Here is a 21,987-nt window from a genome sequence, read left to right as displayed (position 1 = left end):
TATGTCCGAGGTTGTACCTGCTCCAAGGCGTAGGCCGAGTTGAAGACGGCAGAGCTGGAACTGCTGGAGGCAGAGGCTGAGGACTCGGAGCTGCCAGAAGGAGTGCCAGTGCCTGAGCTCTTCACAGTCAAGCTCTGCTCATCGTTGAAGCCAAGCTGGGACAGCAGCTTCTGGTCCCGATTCATGGTCAACTAACAGAGGGTGGAGGGGCAGTGAAGGGACAGAGTGAGAGAAAAAACAGGGATGAAGGTTGTTGAAGGGCATGTTTCCCGTACCACACAAATCGATGCAGCAGGCCATCTCACTAACAAAGGGGACATGGCACCCTGACTAGAAGAATTAACTGTGAATTGATTTATAGTCTGTAGTGTGTACTGGCTTCAGGGGAAACACATGATTGGGAAAGGAGTAAAATACTTTAATGAGGGAGTGACAGATTACATAGAATATATAAAATAAAAGAGGAATGCAGAGTCCCTGTCATTTTGAGTCATTAACACTTACCACACTATCATTGGCAAAGATCTGGACATTGTCCACCGGACAGCTCAAGTGCTCAGATATCTTCCATCGGATACTTCCTACTGTCTCATTACTGTGGGTCTGTAGGACACACATACACATACACACACACACACACACACACACACACACACACACACACAATGAGAAGAGCCATAGATGTAAATCTATACAATAAATGTGTTGCAGGGTAATTGGAAAAGCCTTACAATACCTCTAAGGTGAAAGTGTCTTTGGTTGACTCATAGGTGATGTGAAGAGTGATAGGGTGTCCATTGAATGAGGCCCCGTGAGGTAGAATAGTGCGCGGAACTGAGTACATATCCTACAGAGAAACACACAAAAAATATTCAGTCACAAAAAAGCTTTAAACATGTAAAAATCTTGACGTTCTAGCAAATTTGAAGTGCCAAATGGATGCTGAAAATAAATCACTGACAATGAACTGCCAAAATAATGTAGCAAAATGAAGGGTGTGTGACTGTTTATGTCCTTGTTTCACACGCACACATTTACCGTCGAATTAACAATGAGAACCTTAGGGTGAAGACTCCAGGGCCTACCTCTATAGTGATGACGTAGCGTTCAGCCAATAGCAGCAGTCTTTCGATTATTACCAGCTTAGTGGATCTAAAGATGAACATACAAAGAGGAGCTTCAATAGGACTAAAAAAAAAAAAAAGTGGACTTATCCTCAAAACAACTGTTTTACATTAGTGAATTAAGAAAATGACTCAACACAAACACGTTTTAATAGTTTTAGTAACTATGTTCTTACCCAAACCCCCCTCTGTACCTGGATGGTGATTGTACAGATGTGGCCACAGTCGGCATGGCGGTAGCCGTCAGCATCTTGGTTGCCCTAGTAACAGCGTGTGTCAAAGTAGGCCCACCCAGGGCTGAACTGGCTGCCTGAAAAGAAAAAGAAACAGAAATGTGCTATCAGGTATTGATTTCTGCGAAATGGCGCAATCACTTCTACCAGTAACATATTCAACTACTTACTTCTAGTCTCTTGTAACAATCAGCAATGAACTTCTTGTGCAAAGATACAGAATCCTGCAATGGATGAAATGTTAATATTAAATGTGGTTTCAAGTTTCAAATAGGGACAGAACACACTGATTCACTCAAATATGAAATGGCTATGTTATATGCTGTATTTGTTCTTCTTCCTGTTTTCAAACTTCACAATGAACTCCTGGCTCTGTATCAAACAAGCTGCAACTTTTACTTTCTTTAAACAAGATGGCAGCACCTTAAGTTATACTGTTATTCTCAGATACTGAGACACAAGTTGCTTTCACACATGCGCTGCAACCCTGAACTTTTCTGAACATGGCAAAGACAGCTGGAGTAGCTGTATGTGTGAACACAAATGTCCAATCAGTTCAACCCGACATTATATGGACTTTACTCTGCCAGCTCCCTAGTATGAAGTCTCTGTAATGTTGATTGAGTCGATGTGTGAGCAGGTAATTTTCCGGAAAATTCATTGCGAGCAAGTGGGCATGTTGATGACGTTTATATCCTGCCTCCTGGACGCTCTACCCAGGCGCCACCCCTTGCCTGAACCAAATGGAGTATTTCCAGTAGGTGAGAATCGGTCTCAAACAGACGATCTCAAGCTGTGTGCTGCATGTGTGAAAGGGCAACTGATTCTCCGGACATTGTCCAGAGTTCATATGTGAAAAATGCTACACATGAAGGGACTTCTAGAAGACTGGGCCTCAGGAGTACATGTGCACACACACATACACTGACCTTCTTCATTTTGGGATTGAGGTTGGTGTAGCTGTATGTGATAATGAGCTGGATTGCTTCATTGGCTATCTCTTCATCAGGGGTTTCCATGGCGATGCGCCAGATAAAATCCATCCCTGCCAGGTCAAGGCGCTCCACACACTGAAATCAGACAATATGATATAACCATAAAGATGTTTTTTTACCGTATACAAATTTCCAATACATTTTATTTGTCACTGAAAAAATTAACTCTGCACATAAATCATAAAAAACAACATGTAGCTAGACATGCAAGTAAGGACTGACCAGCTGCGTTCCTTGGCGTTTCAGTCGATGATCACACAGGTTAACATTCTCAAAGAAGGTCTTAAACAGATTAAATCCTGCAAGACACAAAAAAAATTAAGTATCACATACTTTTTAAACAAATTTTGAAAGGCTTTTGGTCAATAGTGTATCTCTTTGCAGAGTCTCTCACCATTCATAGTGATCTCATAGGGTTCAAGTTTTAAGATCTTCTCCTTGAAGAGCTGCTGCTGAACATCACTCTCGAGGTCATGTTGTCCTTTGGTGAACCACTCAAAACACATCTGTACATATGGAAACATAATATATTTAAGCTTCATTAACATGAATTGTGTATACAGGATTTGGGGTGCACTGTACTGTGGGTTCTCCAGAGGGTAATCTTTCTATTTTCCTTTGGTTAACAAAGAGCAGCTCCTGCAGATGCTACTGATCTTTTAATTAGTTAGTTAAAGTGTAAAGATGTAAACAGAACTATCCAAAGACAAGATTCCATTTGGACAGAGGACATGTGCTAATGGGCAGTACAACAGATTTAATCATTTGGATCAACAGTTTTGCTCCTGAAAAATTTACACACAAGACTAGACTACTGATCTGTACAAGGTGCCTCGTCTGACTACTCCGTCTTATCTCATCAAATTAATAATTATTTCTGAGACAATATCACAAAACAGGATCTAAAACCTACATATGCTTCTCTAAAATGTGATGTAATTTGGTAAAAGGTTTAATTTTTTGCTTTTATATTTATATTTTTGTGCCTGCTTTGAACACATTTCTAAAAAAAAAAAAAAAAAAAAGAAGAGAATGGAACAAAGGGCTTATGTTTCCTGGATTTCCACCTATATTTCTCTAGAGCTATTAACCAGAAAAAACGTGCTTGCAATGACAAACAAATGGCCAAGGACAAGGGCTTCATTTGCATAACTGTTTTCATACCTCACGGTCAAGTTCACAGACGTCTGGCCCCGACACCAGGCACTCCCAGAGCTCTTTCGCCCTGTTCCAGACCAGGTAGAGGCTGGCCTCCTGGAGGAAGAATGCCAGGAAGCGCAGGTGGCTGTCCAGATACTAAAAACAGAGTCAGAGAACCACGTCATCTTTACCCTCAAACACACACTGTCAACATAAAACACTGTGCTGTTTGAGTTGGACTACTGCCTGTGTACTGTGTAAACCCAGACCAGCTCAGATTAAATCGCTCATATCAATGTAAAATTATAAACTGTCGTCAATTCATCAATCATTTGTATGAGATGCAATACAGCTCCATAGAACAGTAAAGATAATCAATTAATAATAATAATTAAAAAAAACAACCTCCTGGTAGGTGTATCGTCCATCCACCAGGGTTGAGCCCGACAGTCCATTATTTCCCGCAGCGGTCACGGCGAGTCTATGGCAGCACACAAGGGATCCCGTGATCAGTTTGACGATCTCAAAGTTCTTCTTCAGGTCCTGGATGATGCTCTGTGGGGTGGCAGTCAAACGTTACCATAGCAACATTCTACTGATTATACAACAGATCACTTTTAATGATGTATGTGTTTTTTTGCGTGTGTGTCTGTGGTACCTTGTCTTGTTTTTGATACGTCTGCTTGATGAAAGAACGGGTGATCTCGTGCAGCTGACGGAGAGCAGGAACAACCCAGACTGCCTGAGGACTGCTCTGCTGAGAAGCCTGTTGCGACACCCACACACGCACACACACAGCAGATAGTGATAAAGCAGAAGTGCACACACAAAAATATGCTACAAAACCAGAAGTCTGTGATGGTCGTTCCTGATCAGATTCAATATATGTCATTACTAAGTCATTGCAGATGCAATGTTTTTGTAGCAATGGCTTTCTGAAAACATGAGAAAAAAGAAAATCAGAGCCAGGGATGTAAGGCATTTGGCAATCAAAATGCGCTAAAGTTTAAATCTTTTTTTGTACAACTGTGTAAATCAAATATCAAACATGTACTTCATATGTAAAACTCTGGCTATCCATGGCTCAGATTAGATTCCTCTTTGCTCAAGTAACCGTGCTAGCAATCCCCACCAAAGCTAACCACTCATCCAGCAGCGAAATCACTCATTTCATTCAGCCAGATCTCACCCAGGTCAAGATCAACACCACTGTGTAAATCATTAGTCAGTCCCAAAGCAGAAGATTAACATACACCTGGTTAAGATACCTCATTTTAAAATCAAGTGTGAAATTATCAACCTGTGACCAATGAAACCCCTTTGTGGTCAAGCCCTCCTCCACAATTGGTTGGCAGGTAAGAAGCAGCGAAACTGGATACAGATTTGGTCAGTGGAATTATAAAATGTACGGGCTTCTTCTCTTACTTTGGCCAAAGAGTTAGATTTCTTCTTGCCCCAAGTGCCAGTAAGAAATGAGCTTTGAGTGTCGTTGCCTTTACTGTCCTCCTGAGTGTGAGTCTAGAGACATACATTTTATTTGAGGTGGGAGAGACTGTAAGGCTGAGAAGTATATTTAGTTCAGTATCTGTGGCTACAGTCAAACATACAGGCAATTTTCATGGCAGATATTTTGACATAATGTTAAAGCAGGAAAAGCACAGTGCAACTAAAAACCATTAATGATAGCTCCATGGCATTTAGTTTTACCAGTCGGTCATGGTCACCGTGCACAATACCATTTCAGTGATACTGGCACGCCTTAACGCATGACTGACCGATGTACAACAGACACATTCAGAAAGGCGTGATGAAACATGGATTCCTTCCAAACTTTTACCTTAACTATAACATTTTAACATGCAGGTTGGATCTGCAGAATTAGAGCACAGTTTATCAGTCCTTGTTTTCCTATATGTAAATAAAAGATATACATTAATTCCTTCCATAGTCCTTTGATAAGTTGAGTATCCATAAAAAATAAAAATAAAAAAATCAAGACTATTTGGTACAATTTTAAGTACTCCTATTTATCATTTATAGTCTATTATAAACCATTTATTAACTGTTTATGTACTGCTTACTCCCTAAATACTAAATGAATGGGGTTGAAGGAAAGTAATAAAATGAATCAATAAAAGTGAAAGGTTCTCCATTAAAGAACTGACTTTAATCATAATAGGTGTAGTTTCTTGTATATTTCATTATGATTTGATTAATCCTATTTTTGCGTAAATATGATTATGAAGGAATTACAGAAAATTAGTTTGAAAGCATCTTGATAAATAAGCTCAGCTAACTCAAATAACTACTGAGGCAGAGCTATGGAGCAGGAAGACGGAGAAAGGAAGGAGAAAAAAAAGAGAGGGGTTAGGTGGCACTGGCCCATGTAGTGTCACAGTGTTTCTAGCATGGCCAGAGGGACTGAATCAACTCAGAGAGGAAATTAGAAGTTTTTCTCATCTTTGGGAAAAAAAAAAAAAAACAGACACTTGTGTGAAAAGAGAGTCAGAGGACGGCCATTAATCTGTAACTCCACTGCTGCTCCAAGGATGGTAGACTAGGACACACTCAGAGATGAAAGAGATAAACAAACTGAAGTCGAAGGTTAATATGCAGCACTAACAAGGCCGTGCTAACTTTAGACCAAATGGTCACAGCAGGTAGAAAAATGTAGGGGCCCAGTGTAGCGTTTGCCTTAAACTTGTTGAGCTGCAGTTTTGAGCTGCACAATAAACAGTCCCTGTTTTCCTATGTGTAATCAGATATAAACATTCTTTACTTTTTGAGCAATGGCCCAGTGACACAATAACCAAAATTTATCCTAGCCCCACATCTACACAGATAAAACTGAGTGTCTGGTGCATGTCTGTCTCACCTTCTTAATGTCCTCAATACATTTAATGATGTAACTGCGTTTCACCGTCTCCTTGACAGCATAGGCATCGCTCAAGATCCCCAGGTGCTCCTCCAACGCCTGCTGAACTAGACTGGTAGGCAGGGTGGGGAGATGGGCCAACTCCCACAGCACCTCCAGCACCTGAATGGACACAAACAAATGCAAGATGCTTCATACTCAAGTCTACACTTTTATAATGAACCCTAACATACCGTAGATTTCCTCATCTGTTTTTTATAATCACTTCTCAAGGTCCTTAGCCTTGACAGAATGAGATATACCAATATACCTTCCCAGTTGTAGTTTCAGAGCGAGCTTCTCTGCCGATCCTCCCGATCAGACTGAGCAGCTTCTGCCTCACACGGTCGCTCTCAACCTCCCAGCTCTAAATTAAATGCAAACACATTTTAATTAATTCTACACACACACACACACACACACACACACACACACACACACACACACACACACACACACACACACACACACACACAATTTTGCATTGATTTATTCTCCAAATTTCAATTCTAAAGACTCTGTAGCACTGACCTTCTGAATGAGCACAAAGAGGTGGGTAAGTTGATCAAAGCTGAACTTCACAGCAGCAGCAGCAATGATTGTATGAATGTTTTCTATCACAGTTGATGACTGGCCCGCCTGAAATGCCCACACAAGAATCAATACATCCATCGAAGAGGGGACATTTGTGATTTTTGGCGTTTATCACACTCTAACAAATAATTGCTTACATATGAATACAGACAGTTCAGTTTACAGTTTAAAAAAAAATAAAATAAAAAATAAGGCAGACAAACCTGTTGAATGTGCTTAATGAAAATGTAATAATGGCACAGATGAAACATTACTGTGAGGTGTTCACTGGTGCTGACCTGTATTCTCCAGATCTTAGAGAGTTCATCCAGTGACAATTTACTCCCCAGCAGCTCAATGATTCCCTTAATCCTCTCACAGTACTGAGCTTGATCAATGTTACCTGGTACAGAGAAACATTTAATGCATCACAGTGAATACAGCCAACTTTAGACCAAAAAACTGCTATTTATTTCTTTTTCTTATTGTAATAAATTTATGTCAATGATTAATTGTTTGTCCAGGTGTTTGGTAAAGCACTATGTAAAAAGTTTGTAAAACTCAGTTGTGCTGTGGCCGCACTCAATGTATTTTCTTACCCTCTAGTGCTATTGATAGGACTGAATTCTCTACAAGCCAGTCTAGCAGTTTATCTGTGTCAATGGCGTTTTTCACCGTCTTAGACACCGTGCTCTCTTCTATTAACTTTGTCACCTGAGAGACAAATACATATAAAAACAGTGTGAGATAAGATCAAAAAACTGATAGAAACACCCAGAAAAAAACATAACTTGACAGTTTGGAACCTATGAGAGCTGACCTCTTTGAGAGAGTTCATCTTGGTGGAGAAGTGGGGGGTTTTGAGCATGCGCAGAAGTGTGTCTAGCCGCAGATCATCCACCACAGCAACCAGCTCCCTCTGGAACCTCATACACAACAGCTTGATGGCCGACAGCAGGTCTGGGATGCTTACCAGACGCTGGGGTTACAAGACAAACAAAGAATGACTAAGTGATTACTTCTTGGTTAAGTCACAATCAACAAACACAAGTTCTTAAAGATACAATAAAATAAAATAAATTTAAAAAAACAAACTTATTTCCAAGGTCTAATCCTGTGTTACTGTATTAACTGTTCAAATATCTTGTTATTTGCCAAATATGTCGAAAAACATACATTACATAAATACATAAATTTGTCGAAGCAAATTTGGGTCGACAAGCTAACCTCATTCATCATATAAAACTGCATTGACCATTAGAGTGTAGGTCATTGTATCTAAAAAAGTGATATCATAGGAGGTGTGTCTATGGATATCAGTTGGCAAAAACTTTGTTTACATTTTTCAAGAGAGTGTGGTTGTGCTCTTATTTGCCCATTTGTAGTCCTCATCCTCTTAATCGAAGAATTCAAGTGAGCCAGGTGCAGGTCAACAGTTCTCTACAGTTCCACAGCTCTGTACTGTGCTGTACTCGCTAAGCCACGGCCACTGCTGAGCTATCCAATCACATCTGAAGGTCAGATTTGATTGATTTAAATCCCTGTTGTAACTAACTCGTGCCCACACGTTACCTTTCACAATGGAGGATTCATACTGCTCCCCCAGATCCGACTGTCCAAGTAGCCTGACCAGCCAGGAGAAGTCACTCATGCAACTACATGGACCAGATCCCTCACTGGCTTCCAACCATAAAAACATTGCCAGCTGTTTATTGGAATGAAACAAGCCGGATGTACCACTCATGGGACTTGGACACAAATGTTTTAGCCAGTGTGCCTTTTTTCTACGAATTTAAGTAAAAGTCTAATAGCAGGGTGACAATTATGCAAAGCCTACCTTGTCTTTAAGATCCTTTTCCTCCAGGTTCTGTACATATGTAATCATCTTGTGGATGACTGGATCAAGCATGGGCTAGGAAAAACAATATGAAACTTTGTTGATCCCTGTGGGGAAAATTGGCCACTGCAGCAGCAAAACAATAAGAGGATATAGCGAATAAAAATAGAATTTAAATCAGAATGGAGCACAAGGGTCATGTAAGCATGACAGAAACTGAGAGACTGTACACATACAAATACAGTAAGAACAAAGGAAGGACACAAAATCAAAAGTGTGTGTGCATGTGTGAGCAGATAAGAAAGCTCACCTGGACAAGGCTGGAGTTTAGGTATTCTGCACCAACTCCAAGAGGCTGGACCAGAGCTGATACACACTGTGTAGGCAGATGGAAAGAGACAAAATAACTCAGGCATGACACAAACCATAGAGGAAATGGATTTATCAATACCAGCTGTGGTATGACAAACAATCATGAAAATTGTTTGTTCCACCTCTCTGTTTTTGTAGGTGTCAACATAATCTCTCTTGCATTAAGAGAATGGCATGTTCTTATGGGTGTCACTTCTGATGGCTCATTAAAGAAAACATACACAACAACCACACTCTAAACTCCTCTCAGATTAAAATGTTTACACCAGAGATCCAACTGTGTTTAAACTGATACCATGCTTTCACCGTTGCATGTGCTCATGTGAGTAAAAGGGAGGGAGTGTAACCAGATGTGTGGGTAAGTTTCCAGCGCTGGTGCCCAGCTGTCATTTGTCATTCAGTGCTAAATCACAGGAGCTTACTGAATGGTTCTCATGTTCCTGTCTTATTTTTTCTGACTGACCACTCCCCTGGCACTTGACTTCCTGCTCAAAAAAGACAAATGAATGAGTCACCCCTGGGAGTCATTAGAGGTGGGAGCACTCCTCCCATTATCTTTTTGTCTTTCACTTTCACATTCTGTCTCTCCTGGGCTTGGAGTATGTTAGGTATCTGACAGCTTACAGACTCTACGGAGCTCCCACTGCCACTGAAGAGTCCAACAGTGATCTGCAACCAGTCTCTGCCTTATTAATATGCTAATGGTTAGAGGGAACGTGTGTGCATGTGTGTGCACACAAACTGAATCAATGGCTATGCACTGCTGTGGTTCCGGCCAGGTTCCCAGAAGGAAGCATTAGTACAAGGATGCCTCAGAACACATAACACAACTGAGCATTTCAACTATCACACATCCGGGGGATAAGAGTGTGTTTGTGTGTAAGTGAGTATTACTGAGAAGGGGAAAGAGAGAGGGATTCAGCACCCTGCAGCTGAGAGCAGTGGGGGTAAACATGGTGACCTTTTGCCTGTATAGGCTGTCTAGAGTTCCTCTCTCAATCCATCACCACGGTAGGAACTATTTCATCACTCTTAAGATGCATAGGGCCATTTGTAAAGAGGGCAAAAACACAAAGGTAAGGAATATTTGTCTTACGGCAATCTCAATTTCCTCGGTGTTGAGCTTAGTCTGGATGGCAGTGAATCCTCCCAACTCTCCAAACTTGACAAAAAAAACAAGAAAGGACACACGTGAGGCAAAATGGATACAACTATGACATATGTATATGTAGATGATATCTAGGCGACTGCTCGTTACTCACTCGATTCACCAGATCAACCAGCCAACCATGAGGCTCCTGAAACAGATAGTTATGTTTATTCAGCAATGAATTTGAAAAGCAAATTACTGACAGGCACCCGCGTGCGCGCACACACGTTTGTACTTCTATCTTTGTGAGGACACTCATTGACATATTGCATTCTCTAGCCCCTTACCCTAACCCTAAAACCAAGTCTTAATCATCAAACAGCCCTTTAAAGGTGTGTCAGAAAGTGAAGACCGGCTAAAATGTCCTCACTTTCCCAAAATGTCTTCACTCCAGTGGTTTAAAACTCAAACTGGTCCTCACAATGTATAGCCATACAAGTACACACGCACACGAACACACATATTAAGTTTTTTGACAGCTGTTGTGTGTCAGTCACACATGTTCTGCTGAGCCCCTCTGGCTCAGTTACACACCACTGGGGATGCAGAGCCCGTCTGTCTGCCGACGAACATGACTATGAATCTTAAACAAAGGCTAATAAGGAAGTGTGTATATAAATACCAGCACAGCTTTACATACTTGCAAGTGCATCTGAATAAATTGCCACACATACTCCAGTAACACCTCACAGTAATAAAAGTAAATTATGAATCCAGAAAAAAGGGGAGTCCCTTACTTTCTGATAGGTGTTGCTGGGAGAGACAGCAAACATGTTGGCTTCTTCTCCAAAAACTTCAGCCCAGTTCCTTTGACAGGCCTTCATCCGGTTCTTAAAATGGTACTCATTATCAGGGTTGAAGGCCTGGACACAACAAGAAAGATACAGGGTGTAAATACATGCTTAAGAAACAGCATTTCAAACATGTTATGTTACATGTGATGATTACCAAGGGAGAGAGAAAATAACAATTTTTGTGAAAAGTGGACCAATAACATTGACAAATTGACACGTTGGCCCTGAATCTTCAAACCACAGGCGTTTCACTCACAGTGGCAGATTAAATTTTAAACATGGTGATTAAAAGGTTAGACTTGCAATTGGAAACAAACAAAGTAAGCTCAAGAAGTATCAAGGAGCTTTATTGTGCTGACTATGATGTAATCAAGTAAAAAAGTACTGAGAAAGCACATTTAAAGAAATGTCTTTAATTGATCATCTGCCACGTAGTTATCAATAACTTATTAATCATTAAAATTTGGCTAAAATAATTAGGATTTTGTTAGTTATTAGTCTCCCAGATATTACATTGTTTTAAAGGATGAATTACTTACTTAAAAATTAAAAATATTTACAGACAGAAAACAAAAGATAGTAGAAAGGTATTAAAGGACAAATATTATGAGAGACAGAGTGAGTGAGAACACACCATAGTCAAGACTCCCATCAGGTTTACTGGTACGGGGTCTTGCTTGACCCTCTCTGCAACCAGCTCCACCAGCAACATGAGCATGTTGTAGATCCCCTCATGAATCTCTGTGCCCCATTTGTGTACTGCACTGCTGGTCAGCAGCTGGAGTAAGTGAGCAAATGGAAAGATAGGAAGAAAGTCAGAGCAAATATATGTTAATTAATCAAGTATTACAAAGTCACTTAGAGCTCTGTTCCTTTATTGCACACCTTCTTAAAAGCCTCCGGCATGCAGCGATCCATAAACCGCTTGCAGTTCTCATCAGCGTCAGCGAGACCTGGCAGAGAGGGAGATTTTCGACTCACATATTAAACCCAAATCTCAATTTAGGAAAAGAAAAGATTGGCTGTGATGAAGTAGATACAGAATGTGCCATGTAACACAAGTAACAACATGTGAAAAAACACCCAACGTTCCAAACAAAACATGCCACCCACACAATAACACAGATGGAGAGCATTTAGTTTAAAACAGACCTGAACAGAACAGACCCAAACAAAGATTTTCATCTAACGCACGCACACACACACGCACACGCGCTTACCGTGCCTGGCGAGGCAAGTGGACGCGATGAGGCACTTGCCCAGGGACTCCTCTCTCTTGTAAGGTATCGACCAATGATCAGTAAAGACTCGACTCTCCAACTCATACAGGTTGGTGGTGGGGAACTCCATGCTTCCCCCGGAGCAGTTCCCATTCTCATCATTGCTCCTCTGTAACACACATACACAACAAAATTACAATCTAATACAGTGACTTCATTTCACACTGCTGGTCTCATTGTTTTGAAAGGACACTACAACTGTCCTCTGTGCGATTCCAGGATAATCCAAATGGCCTCCAGCAACGATAAAGTCAGACGGGATGATGCAATGCTTGATTCGTGTCCTCCCTCTGGGAGAAGAGCAATAGCTGCCATTTGGAAAGTGTGTCCTCTCCACTACAATCTGCCCTTCATCTCTGCATCTTTTTGTCCCTCTATTATCTCTCAAGCAGCTTTCAAAAGAAATCCAGATATGTGCTTGTTTTCAAGTACTTTACAGTGTGACTACATCAAAAGGGTTGCAATGTGTAACACAGGGTGTGAGAGCCAAAGTCAAGTGTAATGCACACCCTGCCATATGACATGACAGTCTTGTTAGCGGTATGTTACTACCCACTATGACATTTTTTTCTGCTGTCATATCTGAAGAGGTTATGAAAAGCAAATTAAAATTTAACTCATTCAAAGTCAGCTTTTATACTTTATGCATTTATGGTTAAAAATGCCAAGTTCGGGCTCAGCATTCTGCTGTTAAGAGAAGACAAAATGGCCAGTGGCAGTAATGTCTGTGAGTATGTGTGGTGAAAGCAACAGCAGACAAAGGATTTCTGAATTATTTACTACATAAAGTTGCTGACATATTCATGAAGTCATCTGAATATTCATGATCAAACTGCAGCAATCCCTCCTCTGAAATAGTACTGCCCAGTGAAATTTTTCAACACATTAAAGCAACACTAAGGTATGTCATATTTGAAATCCACTGATTTATGTTAGCAGTATAACTGTGCTATGTAACGAACCATAATACTCTATGGAAGCTGGACCTGCTGTCTTGTATGAAAAAGTATCTTTAACTATGACTGTGCCCTGGGACTCGGCTCAGACTACATTATAAATCGCTGAAGCTATTACAATTAATTTGTCCACTTTGCCTGTGGGCACAGCGCAGAATAAATATTAATACAATAAAGTAAAGTTAGATCAACTCTTACCACTTTGATTGTATCTCCACAAATTAGCATACATAATGGTCAGTGTGTTCAATGCATGTTTTACTGAGTTGCATACTGATACATATACAACACAAATTGATGGACTGGACATTAAGTAGAGGAGAGCAGGAGGGAGGGAAGGGGAAAAGGAAGCAAAAGAGAAGCATCATATTTCATTCCTTCCCTTTCTAAGAAAATTAGAAATGACAGATAGATGGATGAGGGGAAGGGAAAAGAGAGAGAGAGAGCAGGAAAGAGAAGACTAACCTAACATCAGTCTTAGAAAATACTAGATTCAAAGAGTAACCATGAAGAAACATTTCACTGCTGGCAAAATTACCAAATCAGAACTCACTCAGTCACTAATTTAAATCTAAATGGTAGCATAGGGGGGAAAAAATAGGAAATGTTCTCTCTTCTATACAGAACCTCGCACAAATCACTAATAAACACGAAAAACAAACATGCAGATAAGCTGAAAAGCTCTCTGTATTTCAAGACCTAAGCCTTTAGGGGAAAGGTTCAATTCTCAGAGGCAAAGTTTGCATGTGTGTGGTTGCGCAGGACCATGAGGAAACTCAGCGCCACTCTGTTACTATGCACCCCGCAACCCTCCCGGGACCTCCTGCAAAAACTGCAATGTGGTTGTGTGTGTAAGGGAGACCACAGGTCTATATTTAGGAGCATAACATGGGGCCGAAGACCTGTGACATGCCTCTTAAGCACAAATACAGCAGATAGAGGAAGTAAAAGGAAATAAAGCACTTGACATCATTGGAGCTTATTCAATATACTGCATGTTTCAGAACTTATGTCATGTGAGAGTGATACTTGTTCATTTCTCAGTCTCACAACATATATGATTTCTGTAAATCTTTCAAAAATAGGTATGAGGGGACAAGGCCATTACACTAAAGGCTCAAACTTGCATAAATTTATCCATTTGACAGGTAGCCTTAGCTTGTGAAAATGCATGAAAAATATTTTGGCAGATTTTAGAAACACTTAATGAACTGACATAGTGAGTCACTTTGAGCCGAGTTAGTTTATAACAACACTATTATGAACATATTTTCAAAAATGTACTTATTATTTACGCGGACCTGCAGCTTTGTGTTTTTTTTTCGTAAATCCCAACGGTTGTTACTACAGTTACTATAACAGCTTGCATCAAACTGTGACAGTGGTGATTAGAGAGAGGAGAAAGGAGGTGCAAAGGAAATGGCCAACAGGTATTGGGGCCTGAGTAGTTTATTTGTATCTGTTCTGCTGATCCACACACACAGCATTGATCACAGCAGCTCAAACAACATTACAATCAAAGGGATACAGCAGGTGGTAAAAAAAAAAGTCTGAATCACTAACCCTACAAATGAAATGACTTGTGAATTTCTAAGAAAGCTTTGCTGTCTTTTGACAGCACCTACAAGGTTCTATGAGATGTAGTAACGCAACAGGTCTGAGGTCAAGCTTGCTGAAGGCAAACAGCCTAGAGCTCCTCAAGGTGTCAGTCAAAGCAATCCTGCCATGTCTTGTGGATACAGGTATTTATGAGTAGCCAATGGAGGTTACTGTTACAGCACCACAAGAACACAGTAAACTAGGACGAAGTGATAGGGCCTGCAGGTAAATTACTGACAACTGTCAAATGGCTGTCAAAGAACCAGTGACTGGCCTAGAAGCATCTAATACAACGGTCACACACACAGTACGAGTAGTCACTCAAAGACACGAAAACCTGGCATTTTGACAGCTGAGAATTGACAGAAGAATGATCAAAATGGCCACGTATGCCAAAGAAATTGCAAAACCGCTTCTAGGTCCGGTTCGCCTGGACTGCAATCTCGGCAGGATATGAGCACGGTTGACGCTGTCAGCCAACCTGCCAGCTAATGTTAGCTAACCTATGCAAAGCAGGCTGAACAGATCCAGCCAACTGTCGGCAGTCTAACTGACAGAACTGATTATCACTACCAGCGTATACCCAGTTAAACTCTGCTATTGCAATACCCCGGAAAGATGCCTCTGTGCAGCTCCTCCTGGTCCGGTTACTGGCGGGTTCAATTCTCAACTAACGTTAGCTAGCAAGCTACTAGCTAGCTAGGTTAGCTTGTAAGTTTAGAAATGCTATTTAGCCCCATTATTTAAGTAGCTGAGCTTCATGTTAAAAGAAAATTCTCCAGTTGCTATGAGCCACTGACTTGGCTTGTCCCGTAGGACTGAAGAGTATTTCCTGCTCTGACAGCTCACGTTGGGCTCGATGCATGTAGGATTGAAGCTGCTAAGTTTAGCTAGTTAAATGGGCGAGCCCACTCTCTCCCACCAAGTTGCGATTAGCCATGTTCTCCTCCTTCGTTCCTCCAGTTGGTATTTGCTCTTACCTCGCTATCCACCACATCGTGGTATGCGGGCGGGGGGTCAAACCCTCCCGTCCCAGTCCGCCCGCTGTTTTCCCCGTCTCCACTCGAGCCCAAGCCGGGGGCAGGCCCACTCTCCATCGGCTCATATCCATACCCGAGTCCGGGGCTTTCGTTCGTCAGGAGCGCCACTGCCTCGTTGATGTCGTTCTTTGCCAGCCGGAGCGCTTTCCGTATCACGTCGGGGTCTGGGAAACCCATGCAGAGGAGCGTCGTTATGTGCTGCTCCTCTTCGGTCTCCATTTTTGGGGTGTCTCCGTCTCTCAGACTAATAGTAACGGGGTGTTCGGCACAGCCCTGTAGCTGTGCACGCCGCCATGTTTACAGTCCGCCGCTGCTAGCCTGTCACGATCTGGCTTCCCCCACAACAGCGCCGACACAGGTGTTATGCCGAGTTCTGCCTGCCAAGAACTGCATGCTCATCGCGGGAGCGCGCACAGCGAAAAGTCCTAGGCACTGGAATCATTTCTAAGGTTAATTACTGTTTAACAGCAGTGTCATTTTCACTTTCTCAACAACATCAATGCTGCATGGAAGCCTCTTTTCATCGGGAAAAGAAAAAAAGCAGATTAAAAGTAAAAAGAGACAATCTAAATGATGCAATCTCAAAATCTTGATTTACGATTAATACTCCTTATTTATTTATTTTTTTTATTTTTTATCATGTCTAAAACGTTCATCAATTTTTTTCCCAGGTGAAAATTAACTGCCCTAAAGGTGGAAAAAAGCATCCGGGAAATGCATCTCCCATTGCCTAAGTCAAGATGAGAGTTGCATGTATGACATTCCACACTGTCAGGCCCAAGTCGCCCAACATGCTGGCAAAACCATCTGTGTCCCAAGTGCCAGTAGAGAGACCTAACTGGTGGATATTCGGGAGCTGTCTACTGTAGCTACAGTCCACCTCCCGTTATTTTAGATGAGTTGCACACTGATTTGAATGAGGTAATAGTGCCAATATTGCAATGAAATTGGTTACACTATCTACTTTAAAATTACAGCCGGCCATACTTACGAAAACAGTTACCTTTGGGGAATTGCATTGTAAAAACTTAATATAGGTCACTTATTAAATATTGTATTCTAGTTATTAGGGAACAAATGCATATGGCTAAGCATGGGAAGAAGTGTGAAATAGTAGTTTTGAAATAGCTATATGTATGATAAAATAACGGTGATTATTATTATCATGATCATTATTATTGTTATTAAGACATTATTTAATTAGTTAACAACTGAATTTACTAATACTGCCTGAAGTTGTAGTAGTAACATTTAACATTTGTAAAAACCTATTTTCAGTTACTGGTTGAAAAATGCAACAAATTATTTTTGATTAATTTATATTATACCAGAAATTAAAACTACAGATTGGGACTTTAAATATTCGTTTCAGAGAGTAACCGTTTTTAAAATGCTTTAATGAAACTACCGACTGTAATTTCCGACCTCAAACAACACAAGGGCGTGGCAATGCGCGCGAGTAGGGGTGGTGGGCTGTGGTGGCGGGCGAACATCACGTGAACACTCAGCTCATGTGACAAGGGAGAGTCAAAACAGGAGCAAAATGGCTGCAACTGGAGACGACGCCACTGTCATGGACAGCATCTCCAGGGCATCGGGGGCCCATTCAAGTTCCGCGAACCCGTCCGCAAGCTCCGGCAGTCACGCAGAAGTCCCGGAGGATGCAGCGGACAGCCCGGGGGCCGCTCCCAAGAAGCCCCACACCAACAGTGAGTCATGTTTCCTTGCAGCTTCCGTAGCTTGCTTATGCTAATAGCACACAGCACCCAATTTATTTTACTTTTAAGCCTGGGTTACATTGTATGTCATTTTCCTTAATACTGCGTTTTTCTTATATTTGGCTCTGTTGGCTTTCGTTTTGTTTACATTTAGTGGTTAAACTGGATACAACACAGAAGCTGCGTTTTGTGTTGCATTCATCCTGCTCCTTATAATTGTGTTCAGGTGATGGTGGTGTGGAGACAGCAGAGGAGGCTGTGGAGCCTGCAGAGCCAGACATCAATGAGTTGTGCACTGATATGTTTGAAAAGATGGCCATCTTCCTGCAAGGAGAACTCACAGGTCTTTTAACACATTGTACTTTTTTTCTCCTTTTCTCCTCTTCTTTTTCCTGCACACAGAAACAGATACAGAATAGAGGAGAAATTTCTGATGCTTGTTTTTGTTTCTCATCTTAATTCGTTACCCTTCTTTTCCTCAGGTTTCTTTTCTCTCATGCATATTCTCTCTATCTCCTTAACGTTTTCAGCCACCTGTGAGGATTACCGTCTGTTGGAGAACATGAACAAGCTAACCAGTCTGAAGTACTTGGAAATGAAGGACATCAGCATCAATATCAGCCGTAACCTGCAGGATCTCAACAACAAGTGTGAGTGAAATATACTGTATCTGCACAAAAAAAGGCAGAAAAATAGCATCATTATATATTTATTTCATGTTTTTGTAGGTCATATATTATTTTTACTACTATGTCATTAACTCCTGGATGGGATGTGTTTTTGCTTTAGATGCTAGCCTACAGCCCTACTTGGACCAAATAAATCAGATTGAGGAGCAAGTGTCTGCGCTTGAACAAGCTGCTTACAAACTGGACGCATACTCCAAGAAGCTGGGTAAGACATTTCCTATACAGAGGTGCAGAATTTTTGCAATGTATAATCCGTTTGTCCGAAGAATATACTTAGTGAGACCGATCCTATTTATGTTCAGCATTGAGTGGTATAAGTCTATAAACTCAAGTTAAACAACATTCTTATATTACTTAGTCTTAATAATAACTACATTTGTGGAATTCCACAATATGCTGCTTTTAATTTCATTTGTTTGCTGAATGTCTTGTCTTTCTTTTTCATTGATAGCACACTCCCAGCATGACAGTCGGCATATAATGGTCTCTTTTTTTCATGTGCTGGCTATCTATTCTGGTAGCTGAGGCCCAATCCAGTAATAGTACAGACACTTCTATTAGCTCATATTGCAAAGCATTATGAAATCCACCAGCAGATGGTGCTGTAATGCCACATATAATTCCTTACCTAAATATTTTTACATTACAGCTTACAAAGACAGCCAAACATTACCTGATCACATTGCATTTGCACTGTAGCAGCCATTAGCCATTGATTGACTCTCCGCATCTTTACAGAGGCCAGATTCAAAAAACTGGAGAAGCGATGAGCCGGAAGAAGAGGCAGACTGAGAGTTATGGTGACTTCTCACCTTCTTTCACCCTGCCTTAGTCTCTCCTTGCCAGCGGAGCCAGGAGCTGTGGGCAGGATGTGAACCGAGACTGAAACAACAAATAGTCAGAGCCACTTTGACACCTAGAAACGACCAAGGAGGAAGCAGCTGAAAGCACATGAATCAGTACTGCAGTGCTTGGCTTAGATTTAACTCCAGTATCACTGTTTTTCGCAGCAGCTGTGCAGCCAAGATGTGCAAGAGTGTACTGTGTGTATCCACGTTCTTTTGCAGATACACTTTATGTTGAATAAATCTGCCAGCAAACAGCATATCCCAACTGAGTGGTGGAATCAGAGTGTACTAATCTCATACTAAACAAAAAGAAATGCAGCAGATTGGCAGGAACCTGTACAAGTGAAGTATATGCTAACACTTACAGACGGGTGACAAATTAAAGGGAAAACCAACATAAAGCCACGAGCTGCCAGAACAGCTTCAATGCTCCTTGGCATTGATTCTACAAGTCTCTGGAGCTCTACTGGAGGGATGGACACTTTTCTTCCAAAAGATATTCCCTCATTTGGTGTTTAGATGATGGTGGTGGAGAGTGCTGTTTAACATGTCAGCCCAAAATCTCCCATAGGGGTTCAGTTGGGTTGAGATCTGGTGACTGCAAAGGCCACAGCATATGATTCACATCATTTTCATACTCATCGAACCATTCAGTGACCCCTCCTGCCCTATGGATTGGAACAGTGTCATCCTGGAAAAAAACACTCCCATAAGGATAGAAGTCTTTCATCATAGCATGAAGGTGATCATTCAGAACAACTTGGTATTGATTTGCAGTGACCCTCCCCTCTAAGTGGACAAGTGGACCCAAACCATGCCAGCAAAAATTCCCACCACAGCATAGACGAGCCATCAGATCCCCTCACTGTAGGGGTTTCTTGGTGCACTTGTGCTCCACTGTTGATGACAATTTCTAACCCGATTGACTGACATCTTTCCCATAGATGTAAATGCAGTTGTCACTTTAGCCACGGTTCCTATTGAAACACTAGCCAGTTGAGCAGTCTTTGTTACTGAAACTCCTGCCATCCGTGCCCCAACATGAACCCTCTTTCAAAGTCACTTAGATCTTTTCTTCTTGCCATCTTGATGCAAAATCAGAATCACTTGGGCCTGCTCGCCATTTTTCTACATGCCACAGAGCATGATTGGATCTTAATTCCGTAATTGTATCATGCAGTGCACTTGTGTGGAAGCAGCTGCATTCATTTTGTACTCCGTGCATTTACTCAGGTTTTTCCTTTAATATGTCACCTGTCTGTAAGTCATATGTAGATAATTTACACGATTATGCATGCTTATAGGTTTGTATTTAATAATGTCCCAGCCCTCTTACTCTGATCATCTCAGACAACCAACCTCCTGAAGGGTAGAATTTGACATAGTAATAGTAGCCTGAAATCTACATTGGGAGACTGTATTCTTTATTGATACTGATTTATTTGCCAAAGCACTCTGTACAGCACCACTCTCTGCTCAGTTATTGAGAGTTTACTATTTTAAAAGCTACTGTGTAGAGAGCAGCTAAAAATCACACTAGCTCTGTAGAGTGAGTTTTAAGTTTTTAATTTAAAAAGACAGACATTTGATATGGATGAACTATTGTATTATGTGTATTTGGAGATAATGACACTGAAAATTGGAGACTTTTTCAATAAATCATGATGTGCATAACATTGCATTATTGTTTCCTTAAAATGAATCTACTGCTGACAGCAGATGGCGGAGCTGCACCATGATAAGTACTTGAATCGATGCATAGTTGATGTATCAGATATTGGGTATCTCTGGAAAACCTGACTAATGAAGGAGGTTTGAATTTCAGCCTTTTTCTAAGAAGGCTTACTCCGGTATGAGTGAGACCAACAGACGGACACAAATTATATATATTGTACATGACAATTCAAAGGAAAAGGTTAAAGGGTGACTGAAGATGTGTGTGCTGCCCTCTGCCTCATTTGATTCCTCCTCTATATTTGGTGTCCCAGAGCAGAACCCAGATTATCTAAGATAATAGGACCGCTCTCCTGAGTGTATTTGGGTTTCGTTTGTTGGTTCATTCACATGTATGCATGTGTGGGTATGTTTGTTTAAGACCTAATCTAAAACAGGTCTCTGTCATTAGTCCAGTTGAGGCCCCGGCACGGAGGGAGCTCATTATTCATACTGTAACATTATTTACTGTTGCGCTGTGATCCTTCCACCTCTCCCTTTCCCTGCCTTTTTCCAGGCCCCTGGGGCATAAATTCAGCTCGCCTCCCAAAGGCTCTAAAATCAGGTCTATTAAATGATTTGGGTTGTTTTCTAAAAGCTAAATGTAAGTGCCAGGAGGCAGTCAAGCATAAAGGGGAAGGTAACATACTAAACACACAGTAGGTAATCCTTTCATATATTATTCAGTTTGAGGACTACTGTAAAACTAGACCACGCTAGAGCAATATAGCTTGGTTGTGGAAACTTATGATATTCTGTTCTAAATGCGTATTAGTGGTTTTCAGAACAGGGGGATGGAAAGTACAGATGCAGGAATTTGTAGGGTGCTGATTTAACAAAAGCATACAGCACACTGTATATACTGTGTGACTCCACTGATCAATTTAGTTGTGATGCTGAAAAGAAATGAAGGAAACATGTAAAACTCGTCATCACATTTTTACACCCTCTCCACTCTCTATCTCTATCTATAATTGAGATTTTCAAAAGAAAGGGCTGTTATTCTAAGGTG

General features: G+C 41.1%; 2 protein-coding genes across 9 annotated transcripts in view; one reads left to right on the top strand and one right to left on the bottom strand.

Annotated features, from left to right (window-relative positions):
• Positions 1 to 16,340, bottom strand: part of usp24 (ubiquitin specific peptidase 24) — a 32,230-nt gene extending 15,890 nt beyond the window's left edge. For 2 of the 8 annotated variants that reach the window (XM_040128767.1, XM_040128772.1), the window contains exons 1-28: positions 15,948 to 16,340; positions 12,353 to 12,521; positions 12,018 to 12,085; positions 11,767 to 11,910; positions 11,076 to 11,201; positions 10,451 to 10,486; positions 10,285 to 10,350; positions 9,127 to 9,192; positions 8,817 to 8,891; positions 7,800 to 7,958; positions 7,579 to 7,693; positions 7,279 to 7,382; positions 6,938 to 7,045; positions 6,678 to 6,773; positions 6,368 to 6,529; positions 4,918 to 5,010; positions 4,151 to 4,270; positions 3,898 to 4,047; positions 3,517 to 3,648; positions 2,747 to 2,858; positions 2,575 to 2,651; positions 2,287 to 2,427; positions 1,528 to 1,581; positions 1,301 to 1,434; positions 1,086 to 1,152; positions 737 to 847; positions 505 to 603; positions 18 to 191 (exon numbers count right to left, since the gene is read on the bottom strand). In XM_040128767.1, coding sequence (XP_039984701.1) covers positions 18 to 191; positions 505 to 603; positions 737 to 847; positions 1,086 to 1,152; positions 1,301 to 1,434; positions 1,528 to 1,581; positions 2,287 to 2,427; positions 2,575 to 2,651; positions 2,747 to 2,858; positions 3,517 to 3,648; positions 3,898 to 4,047; positions 4,151 to 4,270; positions 4,918 to 5,010; positions 6,368 to 6,529; positions 6,678 to 6,773; positions 6,938 to 7,045; positions 7,279 to 7,382; positions 7,579 to 7,693; positions 7,800 to 7,958; positions 8,817 to 8,891; positions 9,127 to 9,192; positions 10,285 to 10,350; positions 10,451 to 10,486; positions 11,076 to 11,201; positions 11,767 to 11,910; positions 12,018 to 12,085; positions 12,353 to 12,521; positions 15,948 to 16,226 — 3,237 coding nt within the window. In that variant the 5' untranslated portion in view covers positions 16,227 to 16,340. The remainder of the gene's footprint in view (positions 1 to 17; positions 192 to 504; positions 604 to 736; positions 848 to 1,085; positions 1,153 to 1,300; positions 1,435 to 1,527; positions 1,582 to 2,286; positions 2,428 to 2,574; positions 2,652 to 2,746; positions 2,859 to 3,516; positions 3,649 to 3,897; positions 4,048 to 4,150; positions 4,271 to 4,917; positions 5,011 to 6,367; positions 6,530 to 6,677; positions 6,774 to 6,937; positions 7,046 to 7,278; positions 7,383 to 7,578; positions 7,694 to 7,799; positions 7,959 to 8,816; positions 8,892 to 9,126; positions 9,193 to 10,284; positions 10,351 to 10,450; positions 10,487 to 11,075; positions 11,202 to 11,766; positions 11,911 to 12,017; positions 12,086 to 12,352; positions 12,522 to 15,947) is intronic. The other 6 variants (XM_040128768.1, XM_040128773.1, XM_040128771.1 and 3 more) reach the window with 4 other exon arrangements.
• Positions 16,341 to 17,495: 1,155 nt separating this feature from the next.
• On the top strand, positions 17,496 to 19,725 carry bloc1s2 (biogenesis of lysosomal organelles complex-1, subunit 2). Its single transcript, XM_040128891.1, has 5 exons — positions 17,496 to 17,716; positions 17,952 to 18,068; positions 18,256 to 18,375; positions 18,515 to 18,619; positions 19,153 to 19,725. The coding sequence occupies exons 1-5, from the start codon at positions 17,551 to 17,553 to the stop codon at positions 19,182 to 19,184; spliced, it is 540 nt and encodes a 179-aa protein (XP_039984825.1). The 5' UTR covers positions 17,496 to 17,550; the 3' UTR covers positions 19,185 to 19,725.
• The last annotated feature ends 2,262 nt before the right edge of the window (positions 19,726 to 21,987 follow it).

Source organism: Xiphias gladius, chromosome 6 (assembly GCF_016859285.1).
Source record: "Xiphias gladius isolate SHS-SW01 ecotype Sanya breed wild chromosome 6, ASM1685928v1, whole genome shotgun sequence".
Taxonomy (NCBI): domain Eukaryota; kingdom Metazoa; phylum Chordata; class Actinopteri; order Istiophoriformes; family Xiphiidae; genus Xiphias; species Xiphias gladius.
The sequence above is the reverse complement of the archived record's forward strand: the minus strand, read 5'-3'. Positions and strand labels throughout refer to the sequence as shown.